This window comes from Urocitellus parryii, chromosome 12 (assembly GCF_045843805.1).
Source record: "Urocitellus parryii isolate mUroPar1 chromosome 12, mUroPar1.hap1, whole genome shotgun sequence".
Taxonomy (NCBI): Eukaryota; Metazoa; Chordata; class Mammalia; order Rodentia; family Sciuridae; genus Urocitellus; species Urocitellus parryii.
The window spans coordinates 55,841,530-55,859,005 of record NC_135542.1 but is presented as its reverse complement, the minus strand read 5'-3'; the positions used below and the strand labels follow the sequence as shown (position 1 = coordinate 55,859,005).

Here is a 17,476-nt window from a genome sequence, read left to right as displayed (position 1 = left end):
CTCACAAAGTTGCTGAGGCTGGCTTTGAACTCGCGATCCTCGTGACTCATCCTCCGGAGCCGCTGCTGGGATTCCTGTCGTGCATCACCTTGCCCAGCAGGCGTCGTGTAATCTCGATATAAATGTAAGATAACATTAACAACTCATCTCCACAATTTATGGGCCTTCATGAAAACTGGCTTCGAAACGCCTAAACATTGCTTCTTCCCCTGCCTTCGGTTTTTAAAGTAAACCACTGACAATATGTGGTGGATCATTCAGCATGTGTCTTTTTTTTTTTTTTTTCGGTACCGGGAATTGAATCCAGGGGTGCTTTACCACTGAGCTACATTCCAGTCCTTTTTATTTAGAGACTGGGTCTGGCTAAGTTGCCAAGGCTGGCCCAGACCTTGAGATGGCCCAGACCTTGCGATCCTTCTGCTTCACCCTGCCGAGCCCCGCGGGTAACGGGCGTGCGCCACCGCGCCCCCCGGGGCCTGTGATCTTATAGGAAGAAGCAGAGTAAGTGATTTCGGTTCCTCCAGGACAGACGATTTCAGGCAGAACCAAAGACCCCTGGGGAACTGGGCACGTCACTTGGTCGCCTGGCGTTCGCAGGTTGACTCACTCTTGCAGTCCCAGAGGACAGATCGCGGCCCGCACCTCTGCAGACAACTAAACACCCTCAGAGCCGGCGGGTCCCGGTGCCTCCCGGCCCAAGCCCGCCGAGAAGCTCTGCGCAGGCGCAGTCGTGCGACATTCGTCACTTACGGCCGGAGCGGTTCGTGCTGGGAGTTGGTGGCGCCGTGCAGACCTTTTAGGAACCAACAGCTTGGGCGCGGGTAATTAGCTCTCTTTCGTCCCTTGCCCACTTTTTCCAAGTACCTGGGACTGCTTCGGATCTTCTTGACCTGATGCGGGCGTCCAGTCGTGGACTGTCCCATCCTGCTCCTCTTCTGCTGCGGGCGTTCGCGCGCCCAGGTGGGGGTGAGGGGCGGGGTCGCCGACTGGGCTGGACTCCATCCTGGCGTTTTGGTGTTGAAGTTTCCCGGGTAACTCGTGCTCTTCTCGTTTTCCAAGGCTGATATCCCGGGACTGTGGTTTGCAGGGTCCACCATGGAGCCAGAGCAGATGCTGGAAGGACAGACGCAGGTACCGGAGGCGCTGGATTCGGGTGGCGGTGTGCCAGGGAGGCAGCGGGAAACGGCGGCTGATGTCTCTGTGACCTGTGTTTTGTTTTCTAGGTTGCAGAAAACCCTCACTCGGAGTACGGTCTGACCGACAATGTTGAGGTAACTCTCCCAGTTCCTTGTCGCATCTTTGCGTCTCCTGCGAGCTGGTGAAAACTTGGGATCCGTTTTTACTAGGTTACTTTGCACAAGTGAAAACTTTGCTATCTTCAACTCAATAGTATCAAATTACAGGTAGTTTGTTTTTAACAGTGGTGCTAATACTTTTCTTAAATATAGAAGGTACCCCCTTAATGGAGTATAAATACTGGAATCACTGAACCAGGGCTGGGTGGCATTGGTTAAGAAAATACAATTTTGTTGGGTGCGGTGGCGCCCGTCTGAGATTCTAGCGATTCAGTAGGTTTAGAAAGGAGGAATCAGGCCAGCCTCAGCAATTAAGGGAGACCCTCAGCAGCTTAACACAACTCTGTCTCCAAATAAAAATGAAGGGCATAACTATGATATTCTAATATTTTGTCCCAGACCACCAGACCTTGGGAAAATGAGAGGAAAAAAAAAAGTCGAGTGTTTGGTATTTTATTTAGTGGTTAGTTTTCTGCTGCTTTAATTTTAAAGTGCCCTTTGGTTTACGAATTAAAGGGGATAGTAAAATAGTAATTGTGTTTTTGTAAGTTTTTACTTGGTCAAAAGAGGATAACAACCCTATGTTCAGCTTTTCATTCATCACTTTTTAAAATTAATTTTTTGTTTTTTGAGTTAATGCCAACTTGAATACATTATTATATTCAAACCTCTCTATTGATTTACAATATGTGAGTTCACAAAGCATATATTATAGATACAGATAACTATCAAGTCCCCTTGTTTCCTTTAAAATTGAATAAAACAAAATTAAACTGTGCATCTCATGCACCATTTGCACTCCAGCGTTCAGAATGTCTCTTGGCAGCACTGGTTGGTAGTTTTGCTCCCAAAATTTCATGTATTCAAAATAACAGATCACTTGAAACTCCATGCAGTGATTCTTCCATTTTAGAGATTTAGTCCATGGTTGTTGAGCCACTCCATTGCTGTGGGCCCTGGGTGAGGCAGAACATCATGGTGGAGGGGCATGATGAAGGAAGGCTGCTCAGCTCATGGTATCTGGAAAGCAGAGGTACTAGGAATTGAACTCAGGGGTGCTTAACCACTGAGCTACATCCCCAGCCCTTTTTTATGTTTTATTTGGAGATAGGGCCTCGATAAGTTGCTGAGGCTGGCTTTGAACTTGCCATCATCCTGCTTGAGCCTCCTGAGCCACTACGATTACAGGTGTGTGCCACTGTGCCGGTAGAGCATATATTTTGATTTCTAATTTATACTTATTTTTTTGGTGATACCTGCGAGTCTGGAAACTACTGTTCTACAACTGCCATTGCTGTTGCTCCTTTTAAGATTGTGTTTTATTTCCTTTATGGGCTTATTGTAATTTTAGATTATTTTTAAGTGATTATTTTAGGGTTGTATAGCATGTAAATTTCCTTGAAATAGTAGTATATCTTTTAAGTACATGAATCTTTTTTTCTCCCTGGTGCTGGGGAGTGAAATCAAGGACTGGTGCATGTTAGGCAAATCTTGTAAAATTGAGCTATATCCTCAGCCCAGTATATGAATCTTATAATATTTTTCAATTTTTAAAATCTCTCTTTGCCTTTGTGTTATTGTCATGTATTTCATTTCATTCATTATGAGCTGTGTGTTGATGATTTTAATTTTTTCTTAAAAAGTTGATTATCTTTTAAAATATATAAACAAAAAAATAATTTTTTTCTATTTTTTTTTGGGGGGTACCAGGGATTAAACTCAGGGGCACTTAACCACTAAGCCACATCCCCAGCCCTATTCTTTATTTTATTTAGAGGCAGGGTCTCACTGAGTTGCTTAGCACTTTGCTTTTGCTGAGGCTGCTTTGAACTCGAGATCCTCCTGCCTCAGCCTCCCCAGCTGCTGGGATTGATTACAGGCATGCACCACTGTGCCCAGCAAGAAAAATAATCTCTTATTTTTATTTTAGCAGTACTGGGTATTGAACCCAAGGACGTTCTACCACTGAGCTACATCCCTAGCCACTTATTTTATTTTATATATATATTTATTTAGATACCAGGGATTGAACCCAGGGGCGCTTAAGTACTGAGCCACATCCCCAGTTTTTTTTTATTTTTTGAGATAAGATCTTGCCAAGTTGCTCAGGCCCTCGCCAAGTGGCTGAGGCTAGACTCAAACTTGTGATCCTCCTTCCTCAGCCTCCTGAGTTGCTAGGTTTATAGGCATATTTCACCATGCCTGGCTTTATTTATTATTTTGAGAAGAGTCTTCCTTAGTTGCCCAGACTAGTTTCAAACTTAAAATACTCCTTCCTTAGCCTCCCAAGTAGATAGAATTACAATGCATATGTGCCAATATGCCCTTTGAAAAAGATGATTTTATATTTACTCACATGTTGTCCATTTCTGGGGCTCTTCATTCTTTTGTATGGGTCTAGTTTTCCATCTGGTGTTATTTTCTTTCTGTTTGAAGGGCTTCACCATTTCTTATACTGCAGGTTTGCAGGTAAGGAATTCTTTGAGCTTCTGAATGTCTGAAAAAAATCATTGTTTTGCCTTTTTTGGGGGGAAGATGTTTTTGCTGAATGTAAATATGCTTCACTGTCTCCTGGTGGACATTGTTTCAGATGAGTTGCTATGTCCATGCATCCATGTGCTTCTGATTAATTTCATAAGTCCAATGGTGGCCATATTTAGTACCATGATTAGTTTGTGTCTTATTGTTGTGCCAGGCAGAGATGGTTGTTTACTTATACAAACAAGGTATAGAGTCATTCCACCTCAGCATTAAACTCAAGATGGAGTTGCTTATGGCAAACTACTGCTTTACAAAATGGAGTAAAACAGCCTGAAAAGTGCTGTTCAATACACCATGGAATAACTCTGAGCAGAACACTGCCTGCTCTTCACAGGTTGATTTTTCTCTTTAGTATGACATTATTTTTCTTCTTTGCCTGACTAGCAATCTCTTACAGGATGCTGGGCATTGTGAATTTTACCTTGTATGGTATTGGATATTTTTCCTTTTCTTCAAACATTGTTGAATTTTGTTCTAAGATAGTTACTTAGAAACAATTTGATCCTTTTAAGGCTTTCTTTAAGTGGGCCTAGACCAGCCTTTAGTTTAGGCCTAATTTCTTCCTCTTGAGTATTCTGTCAGATGTTCCATGTATTTTGAGGTTTTCCTGCTCTGGGTCAGGGGAGCACAAAGTTCCCCAGCTTTGTATGAACTCCGCCATTGAGGGCCTCCTGTGAGGTTATATTCACCTGAAGACAGAAAGGCAATCTCTTTAGTGTCTTTCTGTTCAGTTCTCTCTCCATGTAACATTATCCTTTCTAGTACTCTGCCTTGCAAATTCTAGTTATCTTCCCAGCTCAGGAGACTACTGGCCTCTGCTCAAGGGCTGTCTTCTATGCAGTGTTCTATAAGTTCTCAACGCAGGAAACAGTAAACTAGAGTAATCACATTAATCATAGGTTTCAGCTCCTCTGTATGTGTATGCATTTTTATTCAGGTTAATGAAAAGATTTTAACTTAGGTAAAATTAAACATAGCCATTGGTAGTACATATTCAGTAAAAGAATGAAATAATGAGAGTATTTTGTTAATGAAGTTATTATAGGACTTATAGTGATTGCTTAGGCATTGCTGTTTCTTATTGGAGACACTGTAATATTCATATAGTTGACTAGTTTTATGACTAGTTTTTCTGTTTTTATTTTGGTGCTGGGGATTGAACCCAGGGCCTCTAGCAGGCTAGATAAGTGCTCTATCACCAGGTACCACCCTTCAGCCTGCTGACTAGTTTTATTTTATTTATTCACAAGTACTATGACAGAAAGTTAGGATTGCTTACAGAAAATATATTCTGAGCCAGGCTGGTGACACAGGCCTGTAATTCCAGAGACTCCAGGGGGCTGAGGCAGGAGGATCCCAAGTTCAAAGCTAGCCATAGCAACTTAGGCAGGATCTCAATATAATAAAGAGAACTGGAGATACAGCTCAGTGGTAAAGTGCCTCTGGGGGTTAAATCTCTAGTACTAAAAAAACCAAACCCCTACATTCTGAAGTGTTGAGGATTGCCTCATTTTCTTTATTGTGATCATTTGAACATGGTGGATTTTGATCTAGGATAGATCCACATAGGTGGATTTTGAATGAAAACTCATTCAACTAGCTGGGTGTGGTAAGGCACACCTCTAATCCCAGTGATTCATGAGATTGAGGCATGAGGATTCCCAAATTTGAGACCATCCTTGGCAAATTAGAGACTTTTGTCTTGAAATAAAAAATAAAAAAGGCTGGCGATGTAGCTTGGTGGTAAAGTACCAAACTGGGTTTAATCCCTAGTACTGCCCCCCAAATCCCTCATTTCACTGTGATAATTTTAGTTTTCTGAAATATCAAGTTGTATAATGTTTTCTGCAACGGAAAGGTAAATTTTACAAGGACTTAATTAGAATTTCAGAAATGATGATGTGCTACAGTTATTATCTGTTGAAATTTACTGATGAACAATACACTTCCCCATCCATGACTAAATAAATAAGTATTTTATATATTAAATAGACTTTATAGAAAATTATTTTTAATAAGTTCCAAAATTATATTGAAAATCATAGGAGAAATTGATAGTTATGAGAAATGTCTTTGGAACCAGTGCCATGGTGTGTACCTGTAATCCCAGCAACTCAAGAAGCTGAGGTAGGAGGTTCATGGGTTCAGAGTCAGCCCTAGCAATTTAGGGAGGCCCTAAGCAACTTAGCAAGACCCTGTCTCAAAACATAAAAAGGGAGCTGGGGTTGTGGCTCAGTGGTAGAGCGCTCGGCTGCCACATACGAGGCCCTGGGTTCTATCCTCAGCACCACATTAAAAAAAAAGGTATTTACAACTAAAAAAAAAAAAAGAAGAAAAAAAAAAAACCCATAAAAAGGGCTAGGGATGTGGCTCAGTGGCTAAGCACCCTCCGGGGTTCAATCCCCTGTACCAAAAAAGATAAGAAATGTCTTTGGAAACCATGGTGTATATGTTGTAGATAAAGTGATTCAAATAAAAAAAAATATATATATACATACAGATATATAGTGAAGGCACAGATGCTAACTGTACCCTTTAATGTAGTTCAGTGGTAGAATGCCCCTGGGTTCAATTCCCAGTATAAAAAAATAAAAATAAAAAACTAGATTTCCAAAGAAAGAAAAATTTTTTAATAAGTTACTTTTTAATGTTTTTTATATCAGCAAAATCAATGTGAAAACTCCAATTTGAGTTGTTAAGTAGGAACTATGAGTTTCTCAAATTTCATTCACTTAAATGTCATATTAATGATCTTTACTATAAATAATTTCCCTCATTTTTGGGATGTTAAATACTTATTGTTTTTCTTCAGTTTCTTCTTTTAAAAAATTGGTGTGTGTGTGTTTTAAAGAAACAAATGGAAAAGCTGATTGTGATAGAGGGGAGCCATGAAAATGAAAACAATGAATACAAAACAATGGTAATGAATTTTAAGTAGATTCCGTTGACAGTGTAAGCCTGTGAACCTGCAGTTTGTTTTCTCTGTCAAAAAGGGAGTTTAGCAAGTTCTGCAGAAGTGCTAAAGACATATTAGCACTATACTGAGACTTTGTCTTTGATATAATCTGTGATGAAAGAATTAAAACAGGACTGGCTTTCTTGCTATGATTCAGTGTTGCTTCATGTCCAATGTTATGGAATAGGGTAAGAAGGAATTCTCATGGAAGGCAAAAAAAGGGCACCTAAAAAGGCAAAAGGAAAAGGGAGAAAGTAGAACCTGAAGATTATGAGATAATAAGTTATCTTCAGAGGGAAAGAGCTGTATGAGATTTAGAGTAGGGTCTGAATCTCTGTTGTGAGGTTTGCAGTCTAGTGATAGTTTTGCCTTTCCTATTTGTGTCATATTTCCATTAGTTTTTGTTTCATGTTAAAAATAATGTCATTATTTGGCATATTCATGCATTGATTTTTGAATTCACTAGAGGATAGTAGAAAACGAGAAGATGAATGCAGAAAAGTCATCAAAACAGAAGGTGGATTTACAGTCTTTGCCAACTCGTGCCTACCTGGATCAGACGGTTGTGCCTATCTTATTACAGGGACTTGCTGTGCTTGCAAAGGAAAGGTAAGATTATAACATTTGCAACTGGAAAGAAAGAGAGAGACACTTCCCTAATTGAAATCTTATTAGTCATGTATGATGGTTTTTTACTATAATATTTTATAATTTATGGCTATTAACCTTTTTTTTAAAGAAGTCGGTCATAAAGAATCAAAGAAAGTAACACACATAAAGAAGTCAGCCATAAATTCATAATGCAGGCATTTTCTTTCTTTCTTTCGTTTTTTTGAGAAAGAGAAAAAAAAAAAAGTTTTATTGTTTTGCTAGCAAATAAGAAACAGGGGACTCCTGCCCCAGAGGCTGTGATTTTCCCCATCGAGGCATTTTCATTAGTCTTAGATTATTTGAATATTTGTAAAGGTTTGTAATCATGGTGTGTGTGTAATTTTGTATGTTCTTTTATTTGACATAATTGTTTCCCATCTCCATAGTCTTCATTTTTACAGTTATTTATTTATTTATTTATTTATTTATTATTTATTGGTACTGGGATTAAACCTGGGGTGCTCTACCATGGAGCTATAATTTCCCCACCCCTTTTAAAAAACTTGAGATGGGGTCTCACTAAGTTGTGCAGATTGGCCCTGAAGTTGTGTTCCTCTTTTCTTAGCCTCCTGAATGGAATCCCTGGGATTATAGGCTTGGGAGTTTCATAATTATAATTTAAATTATAATATCATAATTAATTTTGCCATTTTCCCCACTGTTGAATTGCGATCCAATTTTCCTTTGGTATTATAGGTTTCTAAAAAGTTATCTGTTTTCATGCCTCTTTTGCCTCTGTTTAGTTGTTTTATTATGATGAATTCTGAAGAGTTGGTTTACTTGTTCAAAGGACATGACTTTTTATAGTGCTCAAAATATAATATCATATTTGTCCAAAGGTTTGTTCTTAAAAATTTTTATTATAAAATTTTGCTAATTTGTCTTAGCTTACATTTCTTTATTAATATGATTACAGTTATTTCTCATTCCCCAGGAATTCTCACCTAAAATATTTTTGTGTGAACAAATACAATAAAAAAATTTATTTTGTAAATTAGATTAGTCAACATTGATTAGATACATATTATGTTTTATTCAAAGAATAGTGATAACCATTGTAGCCATAATTTGATAAAGAACTTGATGGAAGTATGTCTCATAGATTATTGACTAAGAATAATTATATTAATTTATATAAAAATTTTGTGGAGGTCGATGGTAGAACACTTGCTTAGCATACACGAAGACCTGGTTCAGTTCCCAGCATCTAATAAATAAATAAATAAACAAATGATAAATGCTTGCTTTTGATTATTAGTATATTTATAAATAAGATTTATTTATAACAGTGACATATACAGATTCTGCTACCTATAATTAATACGTGGGCAGCAACTCTGCTGGCACATGCCTGTAATTCTAGCTATTCAGGAGGCTGAGAGTTTAAGGCCAACCTAGGCAATTTTGCAAGTTCCTGTCTCACAATTCAAAAAAGGGCTGGGCATGTACTCCAGTGATAGAGTATGTGCTTAAAATACAAAAGCATCTTTTATACTTATTTTTTGGTTCTTTTTAAAGAAAGTTAAGATGTTAGAAATTCTAAATATTATGTTAAGTGCTAGGAGAAAAAATATGAAAAGTTTTAAAAGTAATACAGGGTTTTTAAAAAAAATTGTTTTGTAAGCCTCTATTTTATTTATTTTTATATGGTGCTGAGGATCGAACCCAGTGTCTCACACATGCTAGGCAATCGCTCTGCCACTGAGCTACAGCCCCAGCCTAATACAGTGTTTTTAAGTAAAGAGTTCTGGAAAAACAAACTAATCATAAACATATGAAAATTTTTGTCTATATGTAGGCAGCAGAAAAGGCTAAAATGTAAAGGGATTTTTTTTGGAAATATTTTTAGTTGTAGATGGACATATTACCTTTATTGTATTCATTAATTTTTTATGTGGTGCTGAAGATTGAACCTAGTGATTCACATATGGTAGGGAAGTGCTCTATCACTGAGATACACCCTCAGCTTGAATTATTATTATTATTTTGGTACAGGGGTTTGAACCCAAGGGTGCTTAACCATTGAGTCACATCTCCCATTCTTTTTTAAAATTTATTATTTATTTATTTAGGTACTGGGGATTGAACTTAGGGGCACTCAACCACTGAGCCACATCCCGAGCCCTATTTTATTTTATTTAGAGACAGGGTCTCACTGAGCAGCTTAGTGTCTTGCCATTGCTGAGGCTTCATCCTCCTGCCTCAGCCTCCTTAGCTTCTGAGATTACAGTCATGCGCTTCTGAGCCTGGCCAGTTCTTTTTTAGTTTTTATTTCGAGACAGAGTCTCACTAAATTGCTTTGGGCCTTGCTAAGTTGCTGAGGCTGGCCTCCAACTTGTGATCCTCTTGCCTCAGCCGCTTGAGTTGCTGGAAATATTGGCATATTGCCTGGTTGAGGGAAATGTTTAGAGATCATTGTAAATCAGTTTCCAATGTAACTTTTCATAGTAGAGTTTAAAACATATTCCTCAAATTTTCATCTTTGGACTTGTTTTCTCAGCAATAGTAACTTTATATAAAAGTGATAAGTATAAAATAATATCTCTTAATTTGTTTATACCTTTATACCTGTATTTATTTATTTAATTTTATGTGATGCTGAGAATCTAACCCAGGGCCTTGCACATGCTAGGTGAGTACTCTACTGCTGAGCCACAACCCCAGCCCCAAATAGCTCTTAATTTTTTTAAAACTCTTTTTTAAAATTTTACTTAGTTGTAGATGAACACACAGTATCTTTATTTATTTTTATGTAGTGCTGGGGATTGAACCAGTGCTTCACACATGCAAGGCAAGCACTTTACCACTGCGCTACAGCCTCAGCCCCCAAATACCTTTTAATTTAAAAAATATGTTCGACTTCTCAGATGTAATGTTTGGTTGGTTGCAGTATTAAAATTATTAATTCAAATTGTTTGAAGAAAGATGTGTTTTTTTGGTAGTAGGGTTTTGAACTCAGGGATGTTCTACATCCACATCCCCCTTCCATTTTTTAATTTTGAGACAGGATCTTGCTTAGTTGCCAAGTTTGTCCACAAACTTGTGATTCTCCTGGCTCCCATATAGCTGGGATTAAGAATGTGAGCCACAGTGTCAGTGGAAATGTTTTCTTTTCTTTTTCTTTTTTTTTTAAAGAAACATTACAGAATTTACTTGTCCAGAAGTGTTGATTCCTTTGATCAGTCACTTAAGGAGTAGATCCAGATGTTTTAGTAAGGCTACAGCTATTGTCCTAAGTTGTTTTCTTTTGTTGAAGGTTAATACTTACTCAGAAAGTTGTATATATCATAGGTACAGCTTGATGAATTTTCACAAACTAAACATACGTATGTAATGGGCACTCAGATGAAAAAGCTGAGTGTTGGCCAGTAGTCCATTCATCTCCCTTGCAATGCCTGCAAATCATTCTAATTGGGATAATTGTAATTCCATTGTTAGTACATTTTCAAAACTGTGTTTTCAAATTGAGTTCATGACAAGTTTTAAGTCATAACAATTTTTCATTCTTTTAAAATTATACCATTGGCTAGTTTGCTTACTACAAATGGGCTTTGTAAAATGAAACTTAAGATGATTTTTTTTCTTTAAGGAACAGAATATTTAAATTAACACATCTAGAAAATATATTTCTAAACTTTGGATTTCTTTTCCCTTACAGACCACCAAATCCCATTGAATTTCTAGCATCCTATCTTTTAAAAAACAAGGCACAATTTGAAGATCGAAACTGACTTATTGGGAAGAACAGAAAAATATGGTTGCTACTGTAGATTTTACATGATTAAGAGGCAGCTTTAATTGCCATGATTTTTCCCTTTTTTTTGGAAGTATAAGAATCTTCAGGACAACAGAATTTATTTCGGAGTTATGGAAGAGAACATATTTCCCTTATTTTGATTTAATCACCATACTTATTTAATGAGTGTCTTCTGTGCAATCTTTTCTCAGATTGTCTTTAACTTTGTTTGAAAAATGACCTTCAAAATAAACTGTCATAATGCCATTATTTTACAGTAGTTTTTGTTTTTTTGACAAACATTTTATTTATATACTTGGTTTTCATGAATTATTTTCTGTGTCTTCAGATGTTACAGAGTGTTACAAAAGAGTGAAAATACAGCAGAATGAAGTATAATATAAAAAATGCAGCCAGTTTTTCTCAATATTGCTAGGGACCCTTCTGAGGGTGGGATGCGGGTCTCTTCAATAGCTAATGAACATTACAGATGATTTTAATGTACAATAATGTTGGAGTATTGATAAAAAGCATTATTTCAGTGCTTTAGAGATGATATAGCTATTCTTTATTGCAGTCTTACTATGTGTGAGGCATAGTACTATTTTACTTAAATTATTTCTAAAATAGCAACTCTGCAAAGTAGATATTATTATTCCCATTTTGCAGATGAGGAAACAGACTTGGAGAGGTTAAATGATTTGCTCAAGAGAACGTTACTGGTAAGTGCTTGAATGGGAATTCAACCCAGTCCAACCAGTGTGTTGCTGATAGCTAAGTGAGAAGTACTTGTGCTACTTCATATCATTTTCTCTGTGAAAAAAAAAAAAAAAAGCCAGAGGTGCCCCCCCCCCATTCCTGTGAAGAAATTGAGATAGTTCAGTAGCTGAGATAATTGTCTGAAGAGAGCCAAGAAAAATATTCACTAGAGCAGTATTCTCAAATGGGAATCCTCCCAGGACATTTGGTGATATCACCTGTTAATTGTCATCTGGAGTGAGATGGGATTCATTTTGCAAGTAGTGGTTGGAGGCCAGAATTACTTCTTAACATCCTAAAAGACACAGGACAATCCATGTGCCATCCCCATTCTACCTCTCAAAATATTTTGTTCAGAGTGTCAGTAAAACCAAAGTAGGTAAACCCTGCATTGGAAGCATTCTGAAGTCTTGTGTCTCCAAGCTGAAATGTTAAGGTCCATATACATTTATATATATATATATATATATATATATATATATATATATATATATATTTATTTATTTATATATATATATACACACACACACACACACACACACATATACATATATATATATTTATAAACCTGTAAATATAGGTTTATAGGTTATTTATGTATTTATATGATCTATAAATATATGTGCCTTGAGAGCATGATTCAGTTGGGATAGAATATACTTGTTGAAAACTTTTTTTTTTTTAATATTTTTAATATTTATTGTTTAGTTTTCGGCAGACACAATATCTTTGTTTGTATGTGGTGCTGAGGATTGAACCCGAGGCGAATGCATGCCAGGCGAGCGTGCTACCACTTGAGCCACATCCCCAGCCCGAAAACTTTTTTTTTAATACCTTTATTTTACTTATTTATTTTTATGTGGTGCTGAGGATTGAACCTAGTGTCTAACACATGCTAGGCAAGCACTCTACCACTGAGCCACAACCACAGCCCCATTGATGAAAACTCTTTAAGGTGGTCTGATACATACCTCTGGTTAGGGACCACTCAGAAGGTATTATTTTAGTTTTGGAAGTGCAGGTTATATACTACTATTCCTACTGTTTCAATACTTTTAGTGTTCTATTGAATTATCTTCAAGAAAGGGGAGAAAAAAAATCTTCAACCTATGAGGTAGATATTTTAGAAAAAGATTGTACCCATTTTGTTAAAATATTTTATTGTGGCATTATTGATTTGTAAAAAGCTTTACATATTTATTGGATACAGTTTGATGTGTTTCAGAATACATATACACTAGTGAAACTATATCAAGGCTTTAAACATTTATCACCTCCTAAAGTTTGAAGTAGGTTTAATTCAGGTGTGGGGGGTTACTAAGGAATGAATCCAGAGGTGCTGTACTACTAGGGCTACATCCTTAACCCTTTTTAAAATTTTATTTTGAGACACGGTCTTGCTAAATTGTCTAGTCTGGCCTCAAACTTGTGATTCTTCTGCCTCTGCCTTCCAAGCAGATGGGATTATAGGAGTGTGCCATTGGCCTGGATTGAAGCAGGTTTATTTGTTTTTGTGCTGCTGGGGATTGACCCCAGGTCCTCCTGTGTGCTAAGCACAGGTTCTACAACTGAGGTATACCCTAGCCCAGAGGTAGGTTTAACATTTTTCATGAGGTGCTGAGGATTGAACCTAGAGGTGCTCTACCAGTGAGCTATATCTCCAGCCCTCCTTATTTATTTTTTTGGTGAGAAAGAATTAGCTAAGTTGCCCAGACTGGCTTCAAACTTGTGATCTACCTGCCTCAGCCTCTTGAGTTACTGGAATTATGGGTGTGCACCATCACACCCAGAGATTTTAATACTTCATTCTTAGATGAGGAAGCAGGTTTGTTTAACTTGCACTAAATGTAGAAGAATTTTACATGGTCCCTAGGATAGGTACTAAGGAGCATGTGAGCTGCTAGCAAAATACAGAGGAAGTAAATTTGGGATAGGGATTTAAACTCAGTTTAATACTATATTATCTCCCAGGTATTCCCAAATATTTTCTTAGGGGGAAAGTCAGTCAGCCCTATACGTGTACAATAGAAGCCCTCTTACATGGCTGGTAGATGAAAATGTGAGTCAGAGTAGGGAATCATAAGTGACACACATTGTGCACATTTTTTTTTGAAAGTTAAAAATGCTAGTCTATTAACTTGCTCATACTCTGATTTCTATAATTTCTTTGGGTTAAGTTCTTTGGAATTCTGTATTATCTCACTTTACTCATATTGGGGATAGAACCCAAGAATGCTTTATCAGTGAACTACATTAAGTTCTTTGGAATTCTGTATTATCTCACTTTACTCATATTGGGGATAGAACCCAAGAATGCTTTATCAGTGAACTACATTCCCAGACTTTTTAAAAAAAGTTTAAGACAGTGTTTTACTGAGTTGATGACGCTGGCTTTGAATTTGTGATCTTCCTGCCTTAAAAACAACTTGCAGTCTTTAAAAAAGCTTGTATCTTTTTTGCGGTCATTTAATTTCTGGGAATTCCAAATAGCAACAACAACTTTGAAAAAAGTTTTACATATAAAAATTTCATTCTAAAACATTGAAAATGAATAAATTTACATCTTATGTGAGATATCATTAGATAAAGTACTAGGGGCTTGTGGCTTGGTCGCAGAGCGCTTGCTTAGCATGTGTGAGGCACTCAGTTTGACTCTCAGTATTACATATCATATAATCAATGACTTAAATAGATGAAATACTTAGCCTAGTATAAGGTATGTAGTGTTTAATAAATGTCAATAAATTTGGTTTGTACAGCTAAAAGTGGCAAAGTTGACTGATTATAGGTTAGTGTATCAGTTTTAATTGAAATCACAATAGTCTATTCTAAACTCTTAACCCAGATTTGTTTGGAATATTGTGGTAATGTTCTAGAATTTTTTTTTTTTTTTTACCTACAGGGCTTTCAGAGGTATGGGGCTTCTAAAGCTATGAATAAATAAAGTCTAAAATCAATTATTGTCATGTACATATAAAAATCAAGCCTAAAAATTCAATAAATTAGGTATTTTTTAGTATAAGTAGTATGTGTATATGGCATAAAGTTGTTCAAAAGATACACAAATGTATACATTGAAAAGGTTAAATCCTCGTTCCATCCTTGGGGCGTAGCTACAATTACTGTTACCAGTTTGTTGCTTTCTTCTAGAAGTATTCCACGTATATCAAGTGTAGGAACATGTATTTATTTTTACACAAATGGTAGGATACTTTACATACTATTTTGCAATTCATTTTTTCACTGTTTTGGAGTTCTTTTCATACTAATATATTCCTCCACTACATTCTTTTCATGTGTATCTCCTTGAACAAGACTGATTGATGGACATTGTGGTTAATTCCAGTTGTTTGCTTATAGAAACTGCTGCAGTGAATGTTGGATATGCTGCTCCAGAAGTGCATTAATGTTTGGTTCTGTGACTGCTTCTTATTTCTTGAAGCCTGTGCCTCATAAGGACTATTAATGAAGATTCCTCCTTTGCTCTTACTATGAAGTGTTTATGGAATGTCAAACTCAAATTACAGGTGGATGTAATGGAAATTGTTAATAACATGAGAATTGTACACTATTGCCAAATAAGATTATCTTGGAATACAAAGTATTTTCCATTATATGAATCAATTTAGGGGAGATGGATACGTGAATCGTTTCAATTTATTTCTTTCAAGAGTCTGCTTGAATAATGTAGCCAGAATAAGGTAGATGGGGAATAATGATGTAGTTGAGAGCATTCGAGAGGTAATAGATGATCCCCTAACCTTTCATTTTATTTGGCATTATGGTCTTTGTTCAGCATTTGATCAGTTAGAAAAATCATTTGAAGAAAGAAGTGTTCAGGGGCCGTGGCCGTGGCTCAGCGGTAGAGCGCTTGCCTTGCATGTGCGAGACCCTGGGTTCGATTCTCAGCACACATAAAAATAAGTGAAATAAAGGTATATATAAAAAAAGTGTTCAATTGAGCATTTTAATAGTGAGGAAGCTTAATTTTAAATTAGATTAGTAGTTTGGAACTAAGATTGTTGTGCCTAGGCAGAAAGGATGATGATAGGAACAAAACTGTTTACACATACCCTAATATAAGATTCTCATAGCAAGCTGTGAGATTTCAACTGCTGTTTGCATTTGACAGATGAGAGAACCAAGGCTTGAAAAGCAGGTTGAATTACTAGATGCCTATGATCACACAGATGATGAATGACAGAGCCAGGATACAAATCTCCTGATCTAATTCAAAGGGCTTGAAATATGAAACTTTCTTTGTTCATTGTATCCAGCCTCTCCAATTTTACCATAGAAATAATATCAGTAATAAACCACCACAAGAGCTGTCACAATAGAACTTAAAAAAGTTTCCTTATTCTTGAAATTTACAATGAAAAGTTGACCTTTTCATCAGTTGTCACTGAATTTTGGTTCTCTGGAAAGAGCACCATGGAATTAGAGTTCATCTCCTTTTTTGATTGTCCCTAAGGTGGCTTTAGCTATTCAGTAAGTCATTTAAAAGAAAAATTATTTGTTTTAATTCAGTATGTTATTTTTATCTTTTGGCTGCACAATATCTTAATATTTGAGCAGGTTAGTGGTGAAATAAAGGTAAAATTTGCATAAAGACAAATACTCAGTGGAGATTTTAGCTTAATAGCTGTGTAGAAAAGCCTGTGCAATTCAGAAGTGTACCATTATTAGACCAGGTTTTAGGACAGGGATCTCTTATGAGAATCCTTGGGCCCTAAAGTTTGAAAAGATGGGAGAAGAAGAATGGCAGAATAGTGCCATTAAAAAAAAAAATCTCATTAATGGCACTATGGAAACCTAAACTTGAATAGTAGGCAGCCAGTCCTCTATTTTGGACATTGCCAAAGGCCTGTTTAAATGGGAATCTAAGGTATAACAATTTTTTATGATTTTAGGCCCAAATCTTTTTTTGAAGATATGCAAATCTCTCTTACTGTCTTCCTGGTTTTGAACTGGTATGTTTAATAACAATAGCAATTTCTTAGAGGTCCAATTTGTAATTCTGTGCTGATACATATATGGAATACTGGGATTTATAAGATGGTAAGTGAACGGTGACATAACTAATGTTTGTTATATGTATACCTTATATCCTTCAGGATTTTTTTTGTACGGGGGGGCTGGGGGGATTGAACTGAGGATGTTTTACTACTGAGCTTCCTGTCAGGCTCTTTAAATGAAGTAACTCTTATTCTAGGTACACCCCTTGAGTGTCATCCCCATTTTACAGTTGGGAATATCAGAGTCTATTGCTTCACACTTTAGCTAGGGAGATCAGACACGAAGCTACATCAAGGTAACATGAAACAAGATCAACTTTTACAGCGTCAAAGCCGCGGTTAGGTGGCAAGGGTGACCCTGGGAAGCAGAAACTTCATTTGCAGGCACACCTTACCATGTGCCTGCTTCTACTCGTGAACTTCGCGGCATGGCCACCGACTTTCATCCCTGGGTGAAACCTTGAGAGTTCGAGTCCACTAAGGACGACTGGGTATGGTGGGGAATACCCGCCAGACTTTT

General features: G+C 36.9%; 1 protein-coding gene across 2 annotated transcripts; it reads left to right on the top strand.

Annotated features, from left to right (window-relative positions):
• Positions 1 to 714: 714 nt before the first annotated feature.
• Dpy30 (dpy-30 histone methyltransferase complex regulatory subunit) lies at positions 715 to 11,449 on the top strand. Of its 2 annotated transcripts, XM_026397328.2 has the most exons (6): positions 715 to 821; positions 1,060 to 1,131; positions 1,224 to 1,271; positions 3,732 to 3,764; positions 7,259 to 7,401; positions 11,102 to 11,449. In XM_026397328.2, the coding sequence occupies exons 2-6, from the start codon at positions 1,096 to 1,098 to the stop codon at positions 11,172 to 11,174; spliced, it is 333 nt and encodes a 110-aa protein (XP_026253113.1). In that variant the 5' UTR covers positions 715 to 821; positions 1,060 to 1,095; the 3' UTR covers positions 11,175 to 11,449. The 2 variants fall into 2 exon arrangements, with proteins under 2 accessions (XP_026253113.1, XP_026253264.1); XM_026397479.2 differs by lacking the exon at positions 3,732 to 3,764 and having other exon boundaries at positions 716 to 821.
• The last annotated feature ends 6,027 nt before the right edge of the window (positions 11,450 to 17,476 follow it).

Bases quoted from the DNA above. Each gene is read 5' to 3' on its own strand.
- Dpy30 (XM_026397328.2), top strand. From the start codon at position 1,096: ATGGAGCCAGAGCAGATGCTGGAAGGACAGACGCAG. The intron at 1,132-1,223 runs GTACCGGAGGCG...TTTGTTTTCTAG, and splicing joins TGCTGGAAGGACAGACGCAG to GTTGCAGAAAACCCTCACTC. The intron at 7,402-11,101 runs GTAAGATTATAA...TTTCCCTTACAG, and splicing joins GCTGTGCTTGCAAAGGAAAG to ACCACCAAATCCCATTGAAT.